The sequence below is a fragment of the Cervus elaphus genome, chromosome 20 (assembly GCF_910594005.1).
Source record: "Cervus elaphus chromosome 20, mCerEla1.1, whole genome shotgun sequence".
Taxonomy (NCBI): Eukaryota; Metazoa; Chordata; class Mammalia; order Artiodactyla; family Cervidae; genus Cervus; species Cervus elaphus.
This window is the reverse complement of record NC_057834.1, coordinates 31,371,819-31,395,679: the sequence shown is the minus strand read 5'-3', so window position 1 is coordinate 31,395,679 and position 23,861 is coordinate 31,371,819. Positions and strand designations below refer to the sequence as shown.

Here is a 23,861-nt window from a genome sequence, read left to right as displayed (position 1 = left end):
CACCCTGGCGCGCGGTGCCGCAGGTTGCTCAGGCTCGGCGGTGGGCTGGGGCTCCGGGCGCTGGCTAGGACGCTGGCAAGCGAGCCACAGAAACAGAGTGCCAGACGGGGGCCAGACCCGGTCGGAACAGGGTGGGCCCACCGTCCCGCCCCAGAGACCCAAGTCCCCACTCACCAGGACCAGATGTCCAGTCTCGGGTGTGCCATTGCTGGGGGCTCAGGGTGGGATGGTGGGTGGTGGTTGGCAGCGGGGATGCCTGGGGTTTCATGAGGACCAAAGAGAGCTCCCATCTGACCGAGCACACCCCGTCCTGGGTGCACACCCGCAGAGAACAAACCTCGGAGAGGTCTAAAGGTCCATACTCGCCGTGCACACTGCAGCACTATTTGCCATAGCCACGACACGGAAGAAACCCCAGTGCCCGTCCTCGAACGGCGGGCCCAAGAAGATGTGGCATAGATGTCCCAAGGAACGATCACTCGGTCCTAAAGAGAAAAGGAAAGGATTGCCATTTGTCACAAGCAATGATGGACCTAGAGACTCTTAGACTTGGTGAAGAATGTCAGACCGAGTTGGACAAAAGCATGTGGAACGTGTAAAAGAATACAAAACGAACCTATTTGCCGAAGAGAGACCGGCTCACGCAGAAAACCGCCTTGGTGTAAGGCAGGCGGAAGGGCAGCGGTGGAGGGATGACTCTGGAGCTGCAACGAACAGATACGCAGGACCGCCTATGATGGGAGACGCACCAAGGTTGTCCAGTTCAACACAGGCAATAAGAGTCAGTACCCTGTAATAACCTCAAGTGGAAAAGAGTCTGAAAACATACATGAAATCTGAAATCTGTACCTGGGAAACAGAATCACGTTGCAGTCCATCGGAAAGGAGCCCAATGTTGGAAATCCACTCTACTTCCACAACAACCGCTACTATGACTTTGGAGTAAGCTTTCAAAAGGACACTGAATACCATAGGTAACTGAGTAAGCGGGAGACAGGCGAGCGGGGTCCATATCCGTGAAAGGCTCAACTCTTCATTCAGAAAGGCACATGCAAACCCCACGGTCGTGGCAGCACCGTTTGCCGTAGCCAAGACGGGGAGAAACCCCTAGTGCCCATCCCCAGCGGCTCACCCACGAAGATGCGCTGTCAGAGACAGGGAGAGAACAGGATGTCACTGAGCCGTCCACAAGAGTCACATAGTGTCACTGGCAGCAACAGCGGCCGGAGCTGCAGAATATGACCCTTGGTGAGGGGAGTCGAACAGACAAGGTCACAGATGGGTGGAATCGAAAGTGTTGTACAAATTCATCCCTGTGCCAAGCAGCGACAGCCCCCGAGACACAGGAAAGCCGCTTCGGGCTTCCCAAGGGCAAAGTCAGGGACGGAGGGATGAATGAAGAGCCGGGCTCAACGGATATACCGTACTCGTGCTGAGTAGAAAGGAGACGACCAGCAAAGACACACCGGATACCACAGGGAATAGGATGCAATCGCCTGTCACCCCCTGTAATGGAAAGCGATCTGAAAACATCATCCTACACACACAGGACGGAATCACGACGCTGTCCAGCGGAAACGGACAGCAGGGTGTAGACCAGCTACACTTCCAGAACAACATCTACTGCTCCCTGGAAGTCAATCAGTCGAGGATCAGTCCAGCAATAGGAAAAAGAAGAGCTTACGCTGTGATCCAGCAAACCCAATCCCGGGTACCCATCGGGAAAAGACATCACCCCTGCTGGGAGGAGATGCAGGCATCCCCCAGGGTCATCGCAGCCCTCTGTGCCAGAGCCGAGACATGGGGAACGCCCAAGTGCCCGGCGGCACGTGGCCGGCACGAGAAGAAGAGGTATATGTGTACCGTGGAATATGACGCCGCCGTCAAGGAGGAGCGGCCATCGCCACGGGCCGCGACGCTGGACGGACCCACAGAAGGGTCCACTGAGTGAAGTGAGTCGGGTGCAGAGGGACAAAGCTCTGTGGACTCTGCCAACGAATGCAAATGAATCTATGTGCAAAAGGGAAAACGACCTTCAGACATAGAAAACGTCCATAGGGCTACCCAAGGGGAAAGGCAGCGGACGGACGAAGTTGGAGGCGGATCAAGAGAGAGGAGCTAGTATACCTACAGGAGATAAGCAACAAAGCTTTCCTCCGTAGCATGAGATCTGTATTCGTATCTCGCCTCAACCTACGCTGGAAAATCACCTGGAAAAGAACAGGGGACTGAATCACTGTGCCGTGCACCTGAGACTAACCCGGGAAAGGAAATCAGGTCTACTGGCGTTGGAAGAAGCAGAAAAAGGAAGAGCCCAAGGGTTGGGGTGGGGGTTGGGGTTGGGGGGAGACGGGCCAGTGGGACAAAGGCAGAGGCGGGTTCCTTGACAAGAGTAGGATTTGGGATGGCTCATGGAGGAACCGGGCGCGCGCGTGGGCGGGAGGGGGGCAGTGGAGATGGGGGAGGTGGGGAGCAGGGGTGGGGGTGGGTGGGATGGGTGCGTTTGGGGGAGCAGGGGGATGGTGAGGGTGCAGGCTGAGGTGGTGTTACTGGCGGAGCAGGGCTGATGCTGAGGTGAGGCGGGCAAGAGGGTTTCAGGGGAGGGGGTGGTGTGTGAGGTGGTGAGGGCGTTGCTGTTGGAAACCGATCTGGGCCCAGGGCCGGGAGCGTGTGGACTTCTGAGGAACTCCTCCTGCAAGCTGATGCTCCAGGGACCCTCCAGGGAAAAGGGAGGTATCCTTGCCAGATGTGGCAACTTCCTTGCTCCTGGCTGTGCAAACGGAGGGTGATTGATTCTCGGAGTGTGGCGAGAGTGAGCCAGGGAGCTTGGAGACAGACGTTGGGAAAGGTGAAGAGGTGGGGCCGGCGGCTGCCAGAGGTGGGGTGTGCCTTCCAGCGCAATCCGTGAGCCACCGGCTGGGTCCGCGTGAGGAAGCCAGCAACCACAAGGGAGGTGTCTGGGCACACGGGCGGCTGAGCCCGCAGGGCTTGGGGCCACAGCGGCTTGGCAGCAGGGCCGTGTGTGGGGGCGGGAGGGGTCGTGGGCAGCTGCGTGGGAGAGGCAGCGGGCGGCAGGTAGCAGCCAGCGGTTGCAGGAGCGCTCCCTTGAGCGCCTTGGAGCGGGCAGACCTAGCTCGGCTCTGGGACTGCAGTGCGGGACCAAAAGGGGACGCTGGGGTTGCATGGGCCGGGAATCGAACCCGGGCCTCCCGCGTGGCAGGCGAGAATTCTACCACTGAACCACCCATGCACCGGTGGCCGCCGCCGCCCGACGCCGCCCCAGAGGCGCTGGCCAACACCCGCCCGTCACTGCTCACCGCTCGCCCAGTGGGCATCTGTCTGCTCCATCCGAGCAGGAGACGACGGGCGGCCGACCTCAAAGCCAGGGTCCGGGCACGTGCAGGACCCCAGGGCGCGGCGCTCTCGGAGGGACCCCGGGGCGGCGGGCCGCCGGCCCACTCGGCCGGTCCCGCGCCTTCTGCGCCGACCACGGCCGCCGCGACGCTGTCGGTGTCGCCCGAGGGGGCCAGGAGCCGACGCCGTCTGCGTGGGCAGGCGCTGCGTGGTCGCCGCGGCCGCGCGCCGACGTTCCTCTCAGCGACCTGCCGGGTCCCGACCCAAAACCCCTCTGGCGGGCTGGCTTTCCGGCAGGGGCGGGATGGAGCGTGCCATTGCGGGCGGGGGCCGGGACCCCGGGCTCGGCCTGTGCTGGGTGCTCGCGAGCGCGGGAGCGCGACTCCCCGGGGCGCCCCCGCCGCCGCCCCGAGCGGCGCTCAGGCCCCAGGACCCAAAGGCGTTGTGAGCCTGGCTCCTGCGCTCTGGCCGACGGCGCTCGCGGGCGCTCCGCTCTGACAGGGTGGGTGGTGGTGGTGGTGAGGAGGGGCCCTTGGGCAGAGCGGCTCCTGGCTCGGGGACTGCCGGCTGAGGCAGGGAGCACGCCAGGCCGCGCTTGGCTCCGGCCCGGGCGGCGGCTTCCCCCCCCTCCCCCCGGGAACGGGCGCGGTGGCGCCGAGGGCCGGGGCGCGGGCTGGGCGCCTGTGGCTGGGCTGGACGGGCACGCAGGGCTTCCGCTCCCACCCCAGCCGAGCGCCCTTCCCGGGACGGGTTCGTGCACGGAAGGCCGGTGTTCGCCGGCCCGCAGCAAGGGTGCGTGGCGCGCGTCCCGGGCGGGAGGCAGGCAGGTGTGGCCCGGCCGAGGCCGCAAGGCGGAGAAGCGTGGAGGGCACGCAGCAGCCCCCTGGCGGGCAAGGCGGGGGGGGGGGGGCTCGGCCGCCTGGGTGTGGCTGGGTGGCGCAGGCGGGCCGGCGGCGCGGGCGCGGACGACAGGGTGCCGGCCGGAGGGGGAGCGGCCGGGGGCGGACGTGGAAGCAAGGCTGCGAGAGCGAGTTGGCCGTTCAGCAGGCAGAAGTCGCGGCGCCCGCGAAGCGAGGAGGGCTCGCCACCCGGCGCGGGGCCGCGTGCGTCGGCGCCGACGGGGGTGGGGCGGGGTGGGGCCTTGCGAGTGGGAGGGTGGGCGAGGGTGCGCGAGGCGCAGGCGGGGAGGCCGGAAAAGCAGCAGCTGCAGCCGCAGACACCTGGGGAGGAAAGCTGCGCTGAGAAGGACTGAAGGTTCCTGGTGGCGGGGGGCGGGCGTGTGTGGAGAAAGGCTGTGGCGCGGGGAGGACGGGTGCGTTTGTCCGGCGGGCCAAAAGGCTGGCTTGTCAGGAGTGGGATTCGAACCCACGCCTCCAGGGGAGACTGCGACCTGAACGCAGCGCCTTAGACCGCTCGGCCATCCTGACGGCGGGCCTGGGCGGGCGCGTGGCCGCTCGCCTGGCTGAGACCCGACGCGGCGCGAGCCCCGGCGCCCGTGGCGGGCCGCGCGGTGCGCCGCGCCAGGCAGGCAGGCGGCCGTCTGGCGTGGGTGAGCGACGGGGCCGGCCGAGGCGCCTGGCTGCGCCGCCGGTCGCGCCCCGGACCCAGCCCGGCCCTTGGCGGGCCGTCCCCTCCTCACCCGCGCCCCTCCTCGCCAGACGCGGGCCGGCGCGCGCCCACCGTGTCCTCGCAGCCTCGCTTGCCTTCTCGGACCCCCTTCTCCCGGCGGAATGGCCGCGTTGGAGGCAAGAGGCGGCGCGCACGAGGAGTGTCCAGTGCCCCGGGGGGTCCGGGTCCGTGTCGGGGTCGCGGGCCGCCTCTGTGACCGAGGCGGTTGGTTTGGTGGGCGGTCGGGTCGGGGCCCGTGCTGGGCACGGGGGAGGCGTGGGCAGGCAGCCCGAGAGCCCGAGAGGGGCCGGGCGGCAGGGCGGTCGCCGCCGTCCTCGTTAGTATAGTGGTGAGTATCCCCGCCTGTCACGCGGGAGACCGGGGTTCGATTCCCCGACGGGGAGGCAACACAGCCTTTTTGGTGGCCGCGGTGGCTCTCTGTCCTGCCGCCTGGCCCCCAAGGGCCCTTCGTCTCCTCCGTCCGCCTTTGGACCAGGCGCCTGGCCACCGCCGACCGCCTCTACCGGTGCAGCCCTCCAGCCTGAGCCCTCTGTCGTCGCCGGGCGCTCGGTCGCCACGGCGGAGCGACGGCCTCCTTGGCCACCCCCACGGCCTTGCCCGACAATAGCCGGATCTTGCGGCCCGCCCGCCCACAGGGGCTGCCTCAGTGGGCTCCTAGGCTCGCGACCGGCGCGGCGCGGCAGAGCGCCGTGACGCCTGCAGGCGGCTGGCTCCCGTGTCCCCCTGTCGTCGTGGGAAGTGGCCTCGCCCAGCGCACGGTGGAGAAGGGCTTTGGCCAGCTGGCTGCTGGAAGCCGCGTGCCCCGCGTTGCCCCCCGGGGGTGAGGGCGGAGGCGTTCGCGGGCCGCGGCGGGGAGCGAACGGCCGGGGGGCCGCAAGGCCGCGGGAGCGCCGCCCCGGGGCGGTGGGGCCGGTGGACCCCGGCCGCTGCGTAGAGCTGGCGCGGATGGGGTTGCTGGTGGGCTGCTGGTGGCGCCGGCGGCGGCGCAGAGCCTCCCGCTGACGGGGCGTCGGGGCAGGGATGCGGCGGCGGCGGCGGCGAGAGTGTGCTGGGGCGAGCCCGGGGCCGGCGTCTGGCGGCGGCCCGGGCTGAGCAGCGTTGGTGGTATAGTGGTGAGCATAGCTGCCTTCCAAGCAGTTGACCCGGGTTCGATTCCCGGCCAACGCAGCGGGCCGACCTTTTGCTGAGCTCCGCCGCCCTCCCGGCTGGGGCGTTCGGGGCAGAGAGAGCTGGGAGCAGGGAGCCAGGCAGCTGGCGCGCGGCTTTTGGCGTGTGTGCGAGAAGCCGGTGGCGCGCGCAGTGTTTTGAGGCTGCTGAGAGCAAGACGGCCCGCCAGGGCAGGCGGACTGACAGGGCCGGCGGGCGGCTGGACTTGCCTTGCCAAGGCCGAGTGTGGGCACCACGGTGGCGCGGGCGGGCGGGCGGGCGGGCGGCCCGGAGGCGCTGGGTTCGGCAGGAGCAGGCGAGGGCCGAACCCCGACGCTCCCTGGTGGTCTAGTGGTTAGGATTCGGCGCTCTCACCGCCGCGGCCCGGGTTCGATTCCCGGTCAGGGAAGCCTTTCTTCTTCCCCTCCGCCCGCCACCTGCCGATCTCCTCGCCGGCGACCCCACCACCCTTTTAGCCTACGCTTGCTCAGCGCTGCCACAGAGGCCCCGGGACCCTGCACCTCCAGCCCAAGCACGATTCAGGCCAGCCCCGCCGTGCCCCGGGGCAAACCTTTTGGCCGCAGTGGCCACCTCGCGCCGCTTCCACCACGACCCGCCTGAGGCCTCCCAGCCCCAGCCCCCGCCCCCTCCCTCCTGAGGGGCGGCGTCTGCTGCCCCTGGTGGCGGCCGCCATGCTCCTGGGCTTGTGCTGGTTCTCCTGCTGTCAGTGGTGGTGGGGAGGAGGTGGGGTCGGACAGGGCGGGTGGGGGTAGGGGTCGGGGCGTGGGCTGTGGTGGTCGCCAGCGCGGGCCGGCAGCGGCCGCGGCGGTGGCCACAGCCGAAGACGAGCGAGGGGGATCTGCCTCTGGGAGTGGGGCCAGTGGCCACGGACACGCCTGCCTCCCCATGCCCCGCGTGCCAGCCACCTCTCTGGGCGGCTGGGCCATTGAGTGCCAGGTCCCGGGCTGGCTGTGACTCCCGTGCGCCGCTGGTGACTCCAAGAGGGTGCTGGTCCTGAGTGGGCTCTGGGAGGCGGACCACGGCGCCCGGGAGGCATCGGTATCGATGGGTTCAGTCGCTCAGTGCGCTGCAGCAGCCCAGGCTTCCCTGGCCATCACCAACTCCCGCAGCTTGCTCAAACTCAGGTCCAGCGAGTCGGCGATGCCATCCAACCATCTCACCTTCTGGCGTGGCGTGTCGTCCCCGTCTCCTCCTGCCTTCCGTCGAGGTCTTTTCCAGGGAGTCAGTCCTTTGCGTCAGGTGGCCAGAGGACTGAATGAAGTGTCAGCTTCAGCCTCAGGGCTTCCCATGAATATTCAGGACTGATTTCCTCTAGGATTGACTGGTTGGATCTCCTGGCAGTCCAAGGGACTCTCAAGAGTCTTCTCCAACACCGCAGTTCAAAAGCATCGATTCTTCAGCGCTCAGCTTTCTTTATGCTCCAACTCTCACATCTGTCCGTGACTGCTGGACAGACCGTGGCTTTCACGAGATGGACCCTCGTGGCAGAGTCATGTCTCTGCTTTTCGACATACTGTCTAGCTTGGTCAGAGCTTTTCTCCCAAGAGGCGGACGTCTTTTAATTTCATGGCCGCGGCCACCGGCTGCAGTGATTTGGGGGAGCCCCCCCCCCCCACCTCAGTGACGTCTCTCCCGGTGTCCATTGTTTCCCCATCTGTTTGCCATGAAGTGATGGGACCGGATGCCACGAGCTTAGTTTTCTGAATGTTGAGTTTGAAACCAACTTTGTCATTTTCCTCTTTCACTTCCATCAAGAGGCTCTTGAGTTCTTCTTCGCTCTCCCCGAGGCAAAGGGGTGAAGACGAATGTGGGCCTGTGCTGCGAGTCACAGCACCGCGCGGGGGGAAGTGAGGGAGCACACAGATCCCGGCGGGGCGGGCCGGCCGGGAAAACGCAGCCAACCAGCCGGGAGGTGGCAGATGCGCCCCAGGCAGTGATGCCGGCCAGGGTGGACACGCCGACCAACATGGTGTTTCCCTTGCCTGACCACAGCTCTCAATCCTACCGGAGTGAGGCAAGGTTTCCCAGATGTCCCTCCCCGACAACGAACCAAAGGGGGGCACCTGGGTGCACACGCAGACACGCAGACACGCAGACACACACACACACACACACACACACACACACACACACACAGCGCCCTGTTCCACGCACCCCTGCCCTAGATATGACATCTCCTACTTTGCCATTCTCTCCAATCTGTCTGTCCAGGATCAACTCCATCCCTCTCCACAGACTGTCATCGTCGTCCCCAGGAACTCTCGCCGGGGGTCATCGCCACCCACAATCTCCCCTTAGCCCAATCTTGAGCCCGTCTGTAACCCCCAAAGGGTTTCACGACTGTTGAAGGACTGTGTCCTTTGGGGGGTGGGGTGGGGGAGTGGACGGCCGACGAAGGGCACCATCCTGCGGCGAGGGCGGCACGCTCGGGGGCGACGGGACAAAGCTGAGTCCCCTGGGCAAAAGGAGAACCTGTGGCCTGACGCGTGCTAGCCATCGCCGCAGGAGGTTTCCTCGACGCCCCTGCCGGGGCCGTGGGCGTCAGCGTGCGTGGGTGAGAGTGCGGGACGAAGCTGCCTGGGGCCATGGCTGGTGGGTGCCCCACGAGGATCAGGGACCGGGGCAGAGCCATCGCAGGGAGAGGGGGCGGCAGCGAGCAGGGTGCGGGGAGGCAGGCCCAGGGGTGCTTGGGCGTGGCGTCTGCGTGGAGGGCCGGCGGGAAGGGGGAGGCATGGGACTCGCGGGGACCTGGCCGAAAGATGGGCCGGCCACTCGAGCAGGGCCTCTGCAGAAGCATGGAGGCGGTGGCGACGCCGTGCCAGGCACCCGTGTGAGGCTGGGACAGGTCTGCGGTCGGGGTGGGCGGGTGGCAGGGGTGGGTCTGCGGAGCTGGAGGCAGGCCCGCACTGGTGAACGCCAGGGCAGGGCAGGGCATGTGAGGGATGGCCCGGGGCTGCAGGGGGACAGTGGCGAGTAGATGGGGCCGAGCCTGGGGTCTGGCGGGAGAGGCAGAGGGCAGGCGATGACCCTGAGGGGCTGTGGCGTGAGGGAGGTGGTGGGAGAGCACGCCGTGTGGGCGGGCTGGCGGGTGAGCGTGCGTGCCACCCTGGCGCGCGGTGCCGCAGGTTGCTCAGGCTCGGCGGTGGGCTGGGGCTCCGGGCGCTGGCTAGGACGCTGGCAAGCGAGCCACAGAAACAGAGTGCCAGACGGGGGCCAGACCCGGTCGGAACAGGGTGGGCCCACCGTCCCGCCCCAGAGACCCAAGTCCCCACTCACCAGGACCAGATGTCCAGTCTCGGGTGTGCCATTGCTGGGGGCTCAGGGTGGGATGGTGGGTGGTGGTTGGCAGCGGGGATGCCTGGGGTTTCATGAGGACCAAAGAGAGCTCCCATCTGACCGAGCACACCCCGTCCTGGGTGCACACCCGCAGAGAACAAACCTCGGAGAGGTCTAAAGGTCCATACTCGCCGTGCACACTGCAGCACTATTTGCCATAGCCACGACACGGAAGAAACCCCAGTGCCCGTCCTCGAACGGCGGGCCCAAGAAGATGTGGCATAGATGTCCCAAGGAACGATCACTCGGTCCTAAAGAGAAAAGGAAAGGATTGCCATTTGTCACAAGCAATGATGGACCTAGAGACTCTTAGACTTGGTGAAGAATGTCAGACCGAGTTGGACAAAAGCATGTGGAACGTGTAAAAGAATACAAAACGAACCTATTTGCCGAAGAGAGACCGGCTCACGCAGAAAACCGCCTTGGTGTAAGGCAGGCGGAAGGGCAGCGGTGGAGGGATGACTCTGGAGCTGCAACGAACAGATACGCAGGACCGCCTATGATGGGAGACGCACCAAGGTTGTCCAGTTCAACACAGGCAATAAGAGTCAGTACCCTGTAATAACCTCAAGTGGAAAAGAGTCTGAAAACATACATGAAATCTGAAATCTGTACCTGGGAAACAGAATCACGTTGCAGTCCATCGGAAAGGAGCCCAATGTTGGAAATCCACTCTACTTCCACAACAACCGCTACTATGACTTTGGAGTAAGCTTTCAAAAGGACACTGAATACCATAGGTAACTGAGTAAGCGGGAGACAGGCGAGCGGGGTCCATATCCGTGAAAGGCTCAACTCTTCATTCAGAAAGGCACATGCAAACCCCACGGTCGTGGCAGCACCGTTTGCCGTAGCCAAGACGGGGAGAAACCCCTAGTGCCCATCCCCAGCGGCTCACCCACGAAGATGCGCTGTCAGAGACAGGGAGAGAACAGGATGTCACTGAGCCGTCCACAAGAGTCACATAGTGTCACTGGCAGCAACAGCGGCCGGAGCTGCAGAATATGACCCTTGGTGAGGGGAGTCGAACAGACAAGGTCACAGATGGGTGGAATCGAAAGTGTTGTACAAATTCATCCCTGTGCCAAGCAGCGACAGCCCCCGAGACACAGGAAAGCCGCTTCGGGCTTCCCAAGGGCAAAGTCAGGGACGGAGGGATGAATGAAGAGCCGGGCTCAACGGATATACCGTACTCGTGCTGAGTAGAAAGGAGACGACCAGCAAAGACACACCGGATACCACAGGGAATAGGATGCAATCGCCTGTCACCCCCTGTAATGGAAAGCGATCTGAAAACATCATCCTACACACACAGGACGGAATCACGACGCTGTCCAGCGGAAACGGACAGCAGGGTGTAGACCAGCTACACTTCCAGAACAACATCTACTGCTCCCTGGAAGTCAATCAGTCGAGGATCAGTCCAGCAATAGGAAAAAGAAGAGCTTACGCTGTGATCCAGCAAACCCAATCCCGGGTACCCATCGGGAAAAGACATCACCCCTGCTGGGAGGAGATGCAGGCATCCCCCAGGGTCATCGCAGCCCTCTGTGCCAGAGCCGAGACATGGGGAACGCCCAAGTGCCCGGCGGCACGTGGCCGGCACGAGAAGAAGAGGTATATGTGTACCGTGGAATATGACGCCGCCGTCAAGGAGGAGCGGCCATCGCCACGGGCCGCGACGCTGGACGGACCCACAGAAGGGTCCACTGAGTGAAGTGAGTCGGGTGCAGAGGGACAAAGCTCTGTGGACTCTGCCAACGAATGCAAATGAATCTATGTGCAAAAGGGAAAACGACCTTCAGACATAGAAAACGTCCATAGGGCTACCCAAGGGGAAAGGCAGCGGACGGACGAAGTTGGAGGCGGATCAAGAGAGAGGAGCTAGTATACCTACAGGAGATAAGCAACAAAGCTTTCCTCCGTAGCATGAGATCTGTATTCGTATCTCGCCTCAACCTACGCTGGAAAATCACCTGGAAAAGAACAGGGGACTGAATCACTGTGCCGTGCACCTGAGACTAACCCGGGAAAGGAAATCAGGTCTACTGGCGTTGGAAGAAGCAGAAAAAGGAAGAGCCCAAGGGTTGGGGTTGGGGTTGGGGTTGGGGGGAGACGGGCCAGTGGGACAAAGGCAGAGGCGGGTTCCTTGACAAGAGTAGGATTTGGGATGGCTCATGGAGGAACCGGGCGCGCGCGTGGGCGGGAGGGGGGCAGTGGAGATGGGGGAGGTGGGGAGCAGGGGTGGGGGTGGGTGGGATGGGTGCGTTTGGGGGAGCAGGGGGATGGTGAGGGTGCAGGCTGAGGTGGTGTTACTGGCGGAGCAGGGCTGATGCTGAGGTGAGGCGGGCAAGAGGGTTTCAGGGGAGGGGGTGGTGTGTGAGGTGGTGAGGGCGTTGCTGTTGGAAACCGATCTGGGCCCAGGGCCGGGAGCGTGTGGACTTCTGAGGAACTCCTCCTGCAAGCTGATGCTCCAGGGACCCTCCAGGGAAAAGGGAGGTATCCTTGCCAGATGTGGCAACTTCCTTGCTCCTGGCTGTGCAAACGGAGGGTGATTGATTCTCGGAGTGTGGCGAGAGTGAGCCAGGGAGCTTGGAGACAGACGTTGGGAAAGGTGAAGAGGTGGGGCCGGCGGCTGCCAGAGGTGGGGTGTGCCTTCCAGCGCAATCCGTGAGCCACCGGCTGGGTCCGCGTGAGGAAGCCAGCAACCACAAGGGAGGTGTCTGGGCACACGGGCGGCTGAGCCCGCAGGGCTTGGGGCCACAGCGGCTTGGCAGCAGGGCCGTGTGTGGGGGCGGGAGGGGTCGTGGGCAGCTGCGTGGGAGAGGCAGCGGGCGGCAGGTAGCAGCCAGCGGTTGCAGGAGCGCTCCCTTGAGCGCCTTGGAGCGGGCAGACCTAGCTCGGCTCTGGGACTGCAGTGCGGGACCAAAAGGGGACGCTGGGGTTGCATGGGCCGGGAATCGAACCCGGGCCTCCCGCGTGGCAGGCGAGAATTCTACCACTGAACCACCCATGCACCGGTGGCCGCCGCCGCCCGACGCCGCCCCAGAGGCGCTGGCCAACACCCGCCCGTCACTGCTCACCGCTCGCCCAGTGGGCATCTGTCTGCTCCATCCGAGCAGGAGACGACGGGCGGCCGACCTCAAAGCCAGGGTCCGGGCACGTGCAGGACCCCAGGGCGCGGCGCTCTCGGAGGGACCCCGGGGCGGCGGGCCGCCGGCCCACTCGGCCGGTCCCGCGCCTTCTGCGCCGACCACGGCCGCCGCGACGCTGTCGGTGTCGCCCGAGGGGGCCAGGAGCCGACGCCGTCTGCGTGGGCAGGCGCTGCGTGGTCGCCGCGGCCGCGCGCCGACGTTCCTCTCAGCGACCTGCCGGGTCCCGACCCAAAACCCCTCTGGCGGGCTGGCTTTCCGGCAGGGGCGGGATGGAGCGTGCCATTGCGGGCGGGGGCCGGGACCCCGGGCTCGGCCTGTGCTGGGTGCTCGCGAGCGCGGGAGCGCGACTCCCCGGGGCGCCCCCGCCGCCGCCCCGAGCGGCGCTCAGGCCCGAGGACCCAAAGGCGTTGTGAGCCTGGCTCCTGCGCTCTGGCCGACGGCGCTCGCGGGCGCTCCGCTCTGACAGGGTGGGTGGTGGTGGTGGTGAGGAGGGGCCCTTGGGCAGAGCGGCTCCTGGCTCGGGGACTGCCGGCTGAGGCAGGGAGCACGCCAGGCCGCGCTTGGCTCCGGCCCGGGCGGCGGCTTCCCCCCCCTCCCCCCGGGAACGGGCGCGGTGGCGCCGAGGGCCGGGGCGCGGGCTGGGCGCCTGTGGCTGGGCTGGACGGGCACGCAGGGCTTCCGCTCCCACCCCAGCCGAGCGCCCTTCCCGGGACGGGTTCGTGCACGGAAGGCCGGTGTTCGCCGGCCCGCAGCAAGGGTGCGTGGCGCGCGTCCCGGGCGGGAGGCAGGCAGGTGTGGCCCGGCCGAGGCCGCAAGGCGGAGAAGCGTGGAGGGCACGCAGCAGCCCCCTGGCGGGCAAGGCGGGGGGGCTCGGCCGCCTGGGTGTGGCTGGGTGGCGCAGGCGGGCCGGCGGCGCGGGCGCGGACGACAGGGTGCCGGGCGGAGGGGGAGCGGCCGGGGGCGGACGTGGAAGCAAGGCTGCGAGAGCGACTTGGCCGTTCAGCAGGCAGAAGTCGCGGCGCCCGCGAAGCGAGGAGGGCTCGCCACCCGGCGCGGGGCCGCGTGCGTCGGCGCCGACGGGGGTGGGGCGGGGTGGGGCCTTGCGAGTGGGAGGGTGGGCGAGGGTGCGCGAGGCGCAGGCGGGGAGGCCGGAAAAGCAGCAGCTGCAGCCGCAGACACCTGGGGAGGAAAGCTGCGCTGAGAAGGACTGAAGGTTCCTGGTGGCGGGGGGCGGGCGTGTGTGGAGAAAGGCTGTGGCGCGGGGAGGACGGGTGCGTTTGTCCGGCGGGCCAAAAGGCTGGCTTGTCAGGAGTGGGATTCGAACCCACGCCTCCAGGGGAGACTGCGACCTGAACGCAGCGCCTTAGACCGCTCGGCCATCCTGACGGCGGGCCTGGGCGGGCGCGTGGCCGCTCGCCTGGCTGAGACCCGACGCGGCGCGAGCCCCGGCGCCCGTGGCGGGCCGCGCGGTGCGCCGCGCCAGGCAGGCAGGCGGCCGTCTGGCGTGGGTGAGCGACGGGGCCGGCCGAGGCGCCTGGCTGCGCCGCCGGTCGCGCCCCGGACCCAGCCCGGCCCTTGGCGGGCCGTCCCCTCCTCACCCGCGCCCCTCCTCGCCAGACGCGGGCCGGCGCGCGCCCACCGTGTCCTCGCAGCCTCGCTTGCCTTCTCGGACCCCCTTCTCCCGGCGGAATGGCCGCGTTGGAGGCAAGAGGCGGCGCGCACGAGGAGTGTCCAGTGCCCCGGGGGGTCCGGGTCCGTGTCGGGGTCGCGGGCCGCCTCTGTGACCGAGGCGGTTGGTTTGGTGGGCGGTCGGGTCGGGGCCCGTGCTGGGCACGGGGGAGGCGTGGGCAGGCAGCCCGAGAGCCCGAGAGGGGCCGGGCGGCAGGGCGGTCGCCGCCGTCCTCGTTAGTATAGTGGTGAGTATCCCCGCCTGTCACGCGGGAGACCGGGGTTCGATTCCCCGACGGGGAGGCAACACAGCCTTTTTGGTGGCCGCGGTGGCTCTCTGTCCTGCCGCCTGGCCCCCAAGGGCCCTTCGTCTCCTCCGTCCGCCTTTGGACCAGGCGCCTGGCCACCGCCGACCGCCTCTACCGGTGCAGCCCTCCAGCCTGAGCCCTCTGTCGTCGCCGGGCGCTCGGTCGCCACGGCGGAGCGACGGCCTCCTTGGCCACCCCACGGCCTTGCCCGACCATAGCCGGATCTTGCGGCCCGCCCGCCCACAGGGGCTGCCTCAGTGGGCTCCTAGGCTCGCGACGCCCCCGCGGCGCGGCAGAGCGCCGTGACGCCTGCAGGCGGCTGGCTCCCGTGTCCCCCTGTCGTCGTGGGAAGTGGCCTCGCCCAGCGCACGGTGGAGAAGGGCTTTGGCCAGCTGGCTGCTGGAAGCCGCGTGCCCCGCGTTGCCCCCCGGGGGTGAGGGCGGAGGCGTTCGCGGGCCGCGGCGGGGAGCGAACGGCCGGGGGGCCGCAAGGCCGCGGGAGCGCCGCCCCGGGGCGGTGGGGCCGGTGGACCCCGGCCGCTGCGTAGAGCTGGCGCGGATGGGGTTGCTGGTGGGCTGCTGGTGGCGCCGGCGGCGGCGCAGAGCCTCCCGCTGACGGGGCGTCGGGGCAGGGATGCGGCGGCGGCTGCGGCGAGAGTGTGCTGGGGCGAGCCCGGGGCCGGCGTCTGGCGGCGGCCCGGGCTGAGCAGCGTTGGTGGTATAGTGGTGAGCATAGCTGCCTTCCAAGCAGTTGACCCGGGTTCGATTCCCGGCCAACGCAGCAGGCCGACCTTTTGCTGAGCTCCGCCGCCCTCCCGGCTGGGGCGTTCGGGGCAGAGAGAGCTGGGAGCAGGGAGCCAGGCAGCTGGCGCGCGGCTTTTGGCGTGTGTGCGAGAAGCCGGTGGCGCGCGCAGTGTTTTGAGGCTGCTGAGAGCAAGACGGCCCGCCAGGGCAGGCGGACTGACAGGGCCGGCGGGCGGCTGGACTTGCCTTGCCAAGGCCGAGTGTGGGCACCACGGTGGCGCGGGCGGGCGGGCGGGCGGGCGGGCGGCCCGGAGGCGCTGGGTTCGGCAGGAGCAGGCGAGGGCCGAACCCCGACGCTCCCTGGTGGTCTAGTGGTTAGGATTCGGCGCTCTCACCGCCGCGGCCCGGGTTCGATTCCCGGTCAGGGAAGCCTTTCTTCTTCCCCTCCGCCCGCCACCTGCCGATCTCCTCGCCGGCGACCCCACCACCCTTTTAGCCTACGCTTGCTCAGCGCTGCCACAGAGGCCCCGGGACCCTGCACCTCCAGCCCAAGCACGATTCAGGCCAGCCCCGCCGTGCCCCGGGGCAAACCTTTTGGCCGCAGTGGCCACCTCGCGCCGCTTCCACCACGACCCGCCTGAGGCCTCCCAGCCCCAGCCCCCGCCCCCTCCCTCCTGAGGGGCGGCGGCTGCTGCCCCTGGTGGCGGCCGCCATGCTCCTGGGCTTGTGCTGGTTCTCCTGCTGTCAGTGGTGGTGGGGAGGAGGTGGGGTCGGACAGGGCGGGTGGGGGTAGGGGTCGGGGCGTGGGCTGTGGTGGTCGCCAGCGCGGGCCGGCAGCGGCCGCGGCGGTGGCCACAGCCGAAGACGAGCGAGGGGGATCTGCCTCTGGGAGTGGGGCCAGTGGCCACGGACACGCCTGCCTCCCCATGCCCCGCGTGCCAGCCACCTCTCTGGGCGGCTGGGCCATTGAGTGCCAGGTCCCGGGCTGGCTGTGACTCCCGTGCGCCGCTGGTGACTCCAAGAGGGTGCTGGTCCTGAGTGGGCTCTGGGAGGCGGACCACGGCGCCCGGGAGGCATCGGTATCGATGGGTTCAGTCGCTCAGTGCGCTGCAGCAGCCCAGGCTTCCCTGGCCATCACCAACTCCCGCAGCTTGCTCAAACTCAGGTCCAGCGAGTCGGCGATGCCATCCAACCATCTCACCTTCTGGCGTGGCGTGTCGTCCCCGTCTCCTCCTGCCTTCCGTCGAGGTCTTTTCCAGGGAGTCAGTCCTTTGCGTCAGGTGGCCAGAGGACTGAATGAAGTGTCAGCTTCAGCCTCAGGGCTTCCCATGAATATTCAGGACTGATTTCCTCTAGGATTGACTGGTTGGATCTCCTGGCAGTCCAAGGGACTCTCAAGAGTCTTCTCCAACACCGCAGTTCAAAAGCATCGATTCTTCAGCGCTCAGCTTTCTTTATGCTCCAACTCTCACATCTGTCCGTGACTGCTGGACAGACCGTGGCTTTCACGAGATGGACCCTCGTGGCAGAGTCATGTCTCTGCTTTTCGACATACTGTCTAGCTTGGTCAGAGCTTTTCTCCCAAGAGGCGGACGTCTTTTAATTTCATGGCCGCGGCCACCGGCTGCAGTGATTTGGGGGAGCCCCCCCCCCACCTCAGTGACGTCTCTCCCGGTGTCCATTGTTTCCCCATCTGTTTGCCATGAAGTGATGGGACCGGATGCCACGAGCTTAGTTTTCTGAATGTTGAGTTTGAAGCCAACTTTGTCATTTTCCTCTTTCACTTCCATCAAGAGGCTCTTGAGTTCTTCTTCGCTCTCCCCGAGGCAAAGGGGTGAAGACGAATGTGGGCCTGTGCTGCGAGTCACAGCACCGCGCGGGGGGAAGTGAGGGAGCACACAGATCCCGGCGGGGCGGGCCGGCCGGGAAAACGCAGCCAACCAGCCGGGAGGTGGCAGATGCGCCCCAGGCAGTGATGCCGGCCAGGGTGGACACGCCGACCAACATGGTGTTTCCCTTGCCTGAGCACAGCTCTCAATCCTACCGGAGTGAGGCAAGGTTTCCCAGATGTCCCTCCCCGACAACGAACCAAAGGGGGGCACCTGGGTGCACACGCAGACACGCAGACACACACACACACACACACACACACACACACACACACAGCGCCCTGTTCCACGCACCCCTGCCCTAGATATGACATCTCCTACTTTGCCATTCTCTCCAATCTGTCTGTCCAGGATCAACTCCATCCCTCTCCACAGACTGTCATCGTCGTCCCCAGGAACTCTGGCCGGGGGTCATCGCCACCCACAATCTCCCCTTAGCCCAATCTTGAGCCCGTCTGTAACCCCAAAGGGTTTCACGACTGTTGAAGGACTGTGTCCTTTGGGGGGTGGGGTGGGGGAGTGGACGGCCGACGAAGGGCACCATCCTGCGGCGAGGGCGGCACGCTCGGGGGCGACGGGACAAAGCTGAGTCCCCTGGGCAAAAGGAGAACCTGTGGCCTGACGCGTGCTAGCCATCGCCGCAGGAGGTTTCCTCGACGCCCCTGCCGGGGCCGTGGGCGTCAGCGTGCGTGGGTGAGAGTGCGGGACGAAGCTGCCTGGGGCCATGGCTGGTGGGTGCCCCACGAGGATCAGGGACCGGGGCAGAGCCATCGCAGGGAGAGGGGGCGGCAGCGAGCAGGGTGCGGGGAGGCAGGCCCAGGGGTGCTTGGGCGTGGCGTCTGCGTGGAGGGCCGGCGGGAAGGGGGAGGCATGGGACTCGCGGGGACCTGGCCGAAAGATGGGCCGGCCACTCGAGCAGGGCCTCTGCAGAAGCATGGAGGCGGTGGCGACGCCGTGCCAGGCACCCGTGTGAGGCTGGGACAGGTCTGCGGTCGGGGTGGGCGGGTGGCAGGGGTGGGTCTGCGGAGCTGGAGGCAGGCCCGCACTGGTGAACGCCAGGGCAGGGCAGGGCGTGTGAGGGATGGCCCGGGGCTGCAGGGGGACAGTGGCGGGTAGATGGGGCCGAGCCTGGGGTCTGGCGGGAGAGGCAGAGGGCAGGCGGTGACCCTGAGGGGGCTGTGGCGTGAGGGAGGTGGTGGGAGAGCACGCCGTGTGGGCGGGCTGGCGCGCGGTGCGGCAGGTTGCTCAGGCTCGGCGGTGGGCTGGGGCTCCGGGCGCTGGCTAGGACGCTGGCAAGCGAGCCACAGAAACGGAGTGCCAGACGGGGGCCAGACCCGGTCGGAACAGGGTGGGCCCACCGTCCCGCCCCAGAGACCCAAGTCCCCACACACCAGGACCAGATGTCCAGTCTCGGGTGTGCCATTGCTGGGGGCTCAGGGTGGGATGGTGGGTGGTGGTTGGCAGCGGGGATGCCTGGGGTTTCATGAGGACCAAAGAGAGCTCCCATCTGACCGAGCACACCCCGTCCTGGGTGCACACCCGCAGAGAACAAACCTCGGAGAGGTCTAAAGGTCCATACTCGCCGTGCACACTGCAGCACTATTTGCCATAGCCACGACACGGAAGAAACCCCAGTGCCCGTCCTCGAACGGCGGGCCCAAGAAGATGTGGCATAGATGTCCCAAGGAACGATCACTCGGTCCTAAAGAGAAAAGGAAAGGATTGCCATTTGACACAAGCAATGATGGACCTAGAGACTCTTAGACTTGGTGAAGAATGTCAGACCGAGTTGGACAAAAGCATGTGGAACGTGTAAAAGAATACAAAACGAACCTATTTGCCGAAGAGAGACCGGCTCACGCAGAAAACCGCCTTGGTGTAACGCAGGCGGAAGGGCAGCGGTGGAGGGATGACTCTGGAGCTGCAACGAACAGATACGCAGGACCGCCTATGATGGGAGACGCACCAAGGTTGTCCAGTTCAACACAGGCAATAAGAGTCAGTACCCTGTAATAACCTCAAGTGGAAAAGAGTCTGAAAACATACATGAAATCTGAAATCTGTACCTGGGAAACAGAATCACGTTGCAGTCCATCGGAAAGGAGCCCAATGTTGGAAATCCACTCTACTTCCACAACAACCGCTGCGATGACTTTGGAGTAAGCTTTCAAAAGGACACTGAATACCATAGGTAACTGAGTAAGCGGGAGACAGGCGAGCGGGGTCCATATCCGTGAAAGGCTCAACTCTTCATTCAGAAAGGCACATGCAAACCCCACGGTCGTGGCAGCACCGTTTGCCGTAGCCAAGACGGGGAGAAACCCCTAGTGCCCATCCCCAGCGGCTCACCCACGAAGATGCGCTGTCAGAGACACGGAGAGAACAGGATGTCACTGAGCCGTCCACAAGAGTCACATAGTGTCACTGGCAGCAACAGCGGCCGGAGCTGCAGAATATGACCCTTGGTGAGGGGAGTCGAACAGACAAGGTCACAGATGGGTGGAATCGAAAGTGGTGTACAAATTCATCCCTGTGCCAAGCAGCGACAGCCCCCGAGACACAGGAAAGCCGCTTCGGGCTTCCCAAGGGCAAAGTCAGGGACGGAGGGATGAATGAAGAGCCGGGCTCAACGGATATACCGTACTCGTGCTGAGTAGAAAGGAGACGACCAGCAAAGACACACCGGATACCACAGGGAATAGGATGCAATCGCCTGTCACCCCCTGTAATGGAAAGCGATCTGAAAACATCATCCTACACACACAGGACGGAATCACGACGCTGTCCAGCGGAAACGGACAGCAGGGTGTAGACCAGCTACACTTCCAGAACAACATCTACTGCTCCCTGGAAGTCAATCAGTCGAGGATCAGTCCAGCAATAGGAAAAAGAAGAGCTTACGCTGTGATCCAGCAAACCCAATCCCGGGTACCCATCGGGAAAAGACATCACCCCTGCTGGGAGGAGATGCAGGCATCCCCCAGGGTCATCGCAGCCCTCTGTGCCAGAGCCGAGACATGGGGAACGCCCAAGTGCCCGGCGGCACGTGGCCGGCACGAGAAGAAGAGGTATATGTGTACCGTGGAATATGACGCCGCCGTCAAGGAGGAGCGGCCATCGCCACGGGCCGCGACGCTGGACGGACCCACAGAAGGGTCCACTGAGTGAGGTGAGTCGGGTGCAGAGGGACAAAGCTCTGTGGACTCTGCCAACGAATGCAAATGAATCTATGTGCAAAAGGGAAAACGACCTTCAGACATAGAAAACGTCCATAGGGCTACCCAAGGGGAAAGGCAGCGGACGGACGAAGTTGGAGGCGGATCAAGAGAGAGGAGCTAGTATACCTACAGGAGATAAGCAACAAAGCTTTCCTCCGTAGCATGAGATCTGTATTCGTATCTCGCCTCAACCTACACTGGAAAATCACCTGGAAAAGAACAGGGGACTGAATCACTGTGCCGTGCACCTGAGACTAACCCGGGAAAGGAAATCAGGTCTACTGGCGTTGGAAGAAGCAGAAAAAGGAAGAGCCCAAGGGTTGGGGTTGGGGTTGGGGTTGGGGGGAGACGGGCCAGTGGGACAAAGGCAGAGGCGGGTTCCTTGACAAGAGTAGGATTTGGGATGGCTCATGGAGGAACCGGGCGCGCGCGTGGGCGGGAGGGGGGCAGTGGAGATGGGGGAGGTGGGGAGCAGGGGTGGGGGTGGGTGGGATGGGTGCGTTTGGGGGAGCAGGGGGATGGTGAGGGTGCAGGCTGAGGTGGTGTTACTGGCGGAGCAGGGCTGATGCTGAGGTGAGGCGGGCAAGAGGGTTTCAGGGGAGGGGGTGGTGTGTGAGGTGGTGAGGGCGTTGCTGTTGGAAACCGATCTGGGCCCAGGGCCGGGAGCGTGTGGACTTCTGAGGAACTCCTCCTGCAAGCTGATGCTCCAGGGACCCTCCAGGGAAAAGGGAGGTATCCTTGCCAGATGTGGCAACTTCCTTGCTCCTGGCTGTGCAAACGGAGGGTGATTGATTCTCGGAGTGTGGCGAGAGTGAGCCAGGGAGCTTGGAGACAGACGTTGGGAAAGGTGAAGAGGTGGGGCCGGCGGCTGCCAGAGGTGGGGTGTGCCTTCCAGCGCAATCCGTGAGCCACCGGCTGGGTCCGCGTGAGGAAGCCAGCAACCACAAGGGAGGTGTCTGGGCACACGGGCGGCTGAGCCCGCAGGGCTTGGGGCCACAGCGGCTTGGCAGCAGGGCCGTGTGTGGGGGCGGGAGGGGTCGTGGGCAGCTGCGTGGGAGAGGCAGCGGGCGGCAGGTAGCAGCCAGCGGTTGCAGGAGCGCTCCCTTGAGCGCCTTGGAGCGGGCAGACCTAGCTCGGCTCTGGGACTGCAGTGCGGGACCAAAAGGGGACGCTGGGGTTGCATGGGCCGGGAATCGAACCCGGGCCTCCCGCGTGGCAGGCGAGAATTCTACCACTGAACCACCCATGCACCGGTGGCCGCCGCCGCCCGACGCCGCCCCAGAGGCGCTGGCCAACACCCGCCCGTCACTGCTCACCGCTCGCCCAGTGGGCATCTGTCTGCTCCATCCGAGCAGGAGACGACGGGCGGCCGACCTCAAAGCCAGGGTCCGGGCACGTGCAGGACCCCAGGGCGCGGCGCTCTCGGAGGGACCCCGGGGCGGCGGGCCGCCGGCCCACTCGGCCGGTCCCGCGCCTTCTGCGCCGACCACGGCCGCCGCGACGCTGTCGGTGTCGCCCGAGGGGGCCAGGAGCCGACGCCGTCTGCGTGGGCAGGCGCTGCGTGGTCGCCGCGGCCGCGCGCCGACGTTCCTCTCAGCGACCTGCCGGGTCCCGACCCAAAACCCCTCTGGCGGGCTGGCTTTCCGGCAGGGGCGGGATGGAGCGTGCCATTGCGGGCGGGGGCCGGGACCCCGGGCTCGGCCTGTGCTGGGTGCTCGCGAGCGCGGGAGCGCGACTCCCCGGGGCGCCCCCGCCGCCGCCCCGAGCGGCGCTCAGGCCCCAGGACCCAAAGGCGTTGTGAGCCTGGCTCCTGCGCTCTGGCCGACGGCGCTCGCGGGCGCTCCGCTCTGACAGGGTGGGTGGTGGTGGTGGTGAGGAGGGGCCCTTGGGCAGAGCGGCTCCTGGCTCGGGGACTGCCGGCTGAGGCAGGGAGCACGCCAGGCCGCGCTTGGCTCCGGCCCGGGCGGCGGCTTCCCCCCCCTCCCCCCGGGAACGGGCGCGGTGGCGCCGAGGGCCGGGGCGCGGGCTGGGCGCCTGTGGCTGGGCTGGACGGGCACGCAGGGCTTCCGCTCCCACCCCAGCCGAGCGCCCTTCCCGGGACGGGTTCGTGCACGGAAGGCCGGTGTTCGCCGGCCCGCAGCAAGGGTGCGTGGCGCGCGTCCCGGGCGGGAGGCAGGCAGGTGTGGCCCGGCCGAGGCCGCAAGGCGGAGAAGCGTGGAGGGCACGCAGCAGCCCCCTGGCGGGCAAGGCGGGGGGGCTCGGCCGCCTGGGTGTGGCTGGGTGGCGCAGGCGGGCCGGCGGCGCGGGCGCGGACGACAGGGTGCCGGGCGGAGGGGGAGCGGCCGGGGGCGGACGTGGAAGCAAGGCTGCGAGAGCGACTTGGCCGTTCAGCAGGCAGAAGTCGCGGCGCCCGCGAAGCGAGGAGGGCTCGCCACCCGGCGCGGGGCCGCGTGCGTCGGCGCCGACGGGGGTGGGGCGGGGTGGGGCCTTGCGAGTGGGAGGGTGGGCGAGGGTGCGCGAGGCGCAGGCGGGGAGGCCGGAAAAGCAGCAGCTGCAGCCGCAGACACCTGGGGAGGAAAGCTGCGCTGAGAAGGACTGAAGGTTCCTGGTGGCGGGGGGCGGGCGTGTGTGGAGAAAGGCTGTGGCGCGGGGAGGACGGGTGCGTTTGTCCGGCGGGCCAAAAGGCTGGCTTGTCAGGAGTGGGATTCGAACCCACGCCTCCAGGGGAGACTGCGACCTGAACGCAGCGCCTTAGACCGCTCGGCCATCCTGACGGCGGGCCTGGGCGGGCGCGTGGCCGCTCGCCTGGCTGAGACCCGACGCGGCGCGAGCCCCGGCGCCCGTGGCGGGCCGCGCGGTGCGCCGCGCCAGGCAGGCAGGCGGCCGTCTGGCGTGGGTGAGCGACGGGGCCGGCCGAGGCGCCTGGCTGCGCCGCCGGTCGCGCCCCGGACCCAGCCCGGCCCTTGGCGGGCCGTCCCCTCCTCACCCGCGCCCCTCCTCGCCAGACGCGGGCCGGCGCGCGCCCACCGTGTCCTCGCAGCCTCGCTTGCCTTCTCGGACCCCCTTCTCCCGGCGGAATGGCCGCGTTGGAGGCAAGAGGCGGCGCGCACGAGGAGTGTCCAGTGCCCCGGGGGGTCCGGGTCCGTGTCGGGGTCGCGGGCCGCCTCTGTGACCGAGGCGGTTGGTTTGGTGGGCGGTCGGGTCGGGGCCCGTGCTGGGCACGGGGGAGGCGTGGGCAGGCAGCCCGAGAGCCCGAGAGGGGCCGGGCGGCAGGGCGGTCGCCGCCGTCCTCGTTAGTATAGTGGTGAGTATCCCCGCCTGTCACGCGGGAGACCGGGGTTCGATTCCCCGACGGGGAGGCAACACAGCCTTTTTGGTGGCCGCGGTGGCTCTC

At 66.6% G+C, this 23,861-nt stretch overlaps 1 protein-coding gene and 13 non-coding genes across 14 annotated transcripts; 7 read left to right on the top strand and 7 right to left on the bottom strand.

Annotated features, from left to right (window-relative positions):
• Positions 1–3,179: 3,179 nt before the first annotated feature.
• On the bottom strand, positions 3,180–3,250 carry TRNAG-GCC. Its single transcript has one exon. It is a non-coding gene; the product is annotated as a tRNA-Gly (tRNA).
• Positions 3,251–4,698: 1,448 nt separating this feature from the next.
• Positions 4,699–4,781, bottom strand: TRNAL-CAG. The gene has a single exon. It is a non-coding gene; the product is annotated as a tRNA-Leu (tRNA).
• Positions 4,782–5,294: 513 nt separating this feature from the next.
• TRNAD-GUC lies at positions 5,295–5,366 on the top strand. The gene has a single exon. It is a non-coding gene; the product is annotated as a tRNA-Asp (tRNA).
• A 712-nt stretch (positions 5,367–6,078) lies between these two features.
• On the top strand, positions 6,079–6,150 carry TRNAG-UCC. Its single transcript has one exon. It is a non-coding gene; the product is annotated as a tRNA-Gly (tRNA).
• A 316-nt stretch (positions 6,151–6,466) lies between these two features.
• Positions 6,467–6,538, top strand: TRNAE-CUC. Its single transcript has one exon. It is a non-coding gene; the product is annotated as a tRNA-Glu (tRNA).
• A 5,893-nt stretch (positions 6,539–12,431) lies between these two features.
• Positions 12,432–12,502, bottom strand: TRNAG-GCC. Its single transcript has one exon. It is a non-coding gene; the product is annotated as a tRNA-Gly (tRNA).
• Positions 12,503–13,944: 1,442 nt separating this feature from the next.
• Positions 13,945–14,027, bottom strand: TRNAL-CAG. Its single transcript has one exon. It is a non-coding gene; the product is annotated as a tRNA-Leu (tRNA).
• A 513-nt stretch (positions 14,028–14,540) lies between these two features.
• Positions 14,541–14,612, top strand: TRNAD-GUC. Its single transcript has one exon. It is a non-coding gene; the product is annotated as a tRNA-Asp (tRNA).
• A 259-nt stretch (positions 14,613–14,871) lies between these two features.
• Positions 14,872–19,344, bottom strand: LOC122678372 (basic proline-rich protein-like). Its single transcript, XM_043879041.1, has 7 exons — positions 19,316–19,344; positions 19,110–19,170; positions 18,459–18,538; positions 17,675–18,384; positions 15,862–16,375; positions 15,408–15,677; positions 14,872–15,262 (listed from the first exon to the last, which is right to left on the bottom strand). Exons 1-7 carry the CDS (start codon positions 19,342–19,344, stop codon positions 14,872–14,874), a joined length of 2,055 nt encoding a protein of 684 aa, XP_043734976.1.
• TRNAG-UCC lies at positions 15,326–15,397 on the top strand. The gene has a single exon. It is a non-coding gene; the product is annotated as a tRNA-Gly (tRNA).
• TRNAE-CUC lies at positions 15,718–15,789 on the top strand. Its single transcript has one exon. It is a non-coding gene; the product is annotated as a tRNA-Glu (tRNA).
• A 2,301-nt stretch (positions 19,345–21,645) lies between the features above and the next one.
• TRNAG-GCC lies at positions 21,646–21,716 on the bottom strand. Its single transcript has one exon. It is a non-coding gene; the product is annotated as a tRNA-Gly (tRNA).
• Positions 21,717–23,158: 1,442 nt separating this feature from the next.
• On the bottom strand, positions 23,159–23,241 carry TRNAL-CAG. Its single transcript has one exon. It is a non-coding gene; the product is annotated as a tRNA-Leu (tRNA).
• Positions 23,242–23,754: 513 nt separating this feature from the next.
• TRNAD-GUC lies at positions 23,755–23,826 on the top strand. The gene has a single exon. It is a non-coding gene; the product is annotated as a tRNA-Asp (tRNA).
• The last annotated feature ends 35 nt before the right edge of the window (positions 23,827–23,861 follow it).

Coding starts and splice junctions, on each gene's coding strand:
- LOC122678372 (XM_043879041.1), bottom strand. CDS start 19,344: ATGGACTGCAACGTGATTCTGTTTCCCAG. Junction 19,171..19,315: donor AACGTGATTCTGTTTCCCAG/GTACAGATTTCA, acceptor TGTTCGTTGCAG/CTCCAGAGTCATCCCTCCAC. Junction 16,376..17,674: donor GATTGGGCTAAGGGGAGATT/GTGGGTGGCGAT, acceptor ACCCTCTTGGAG/TCACCAGCGGCGCACGGGAG.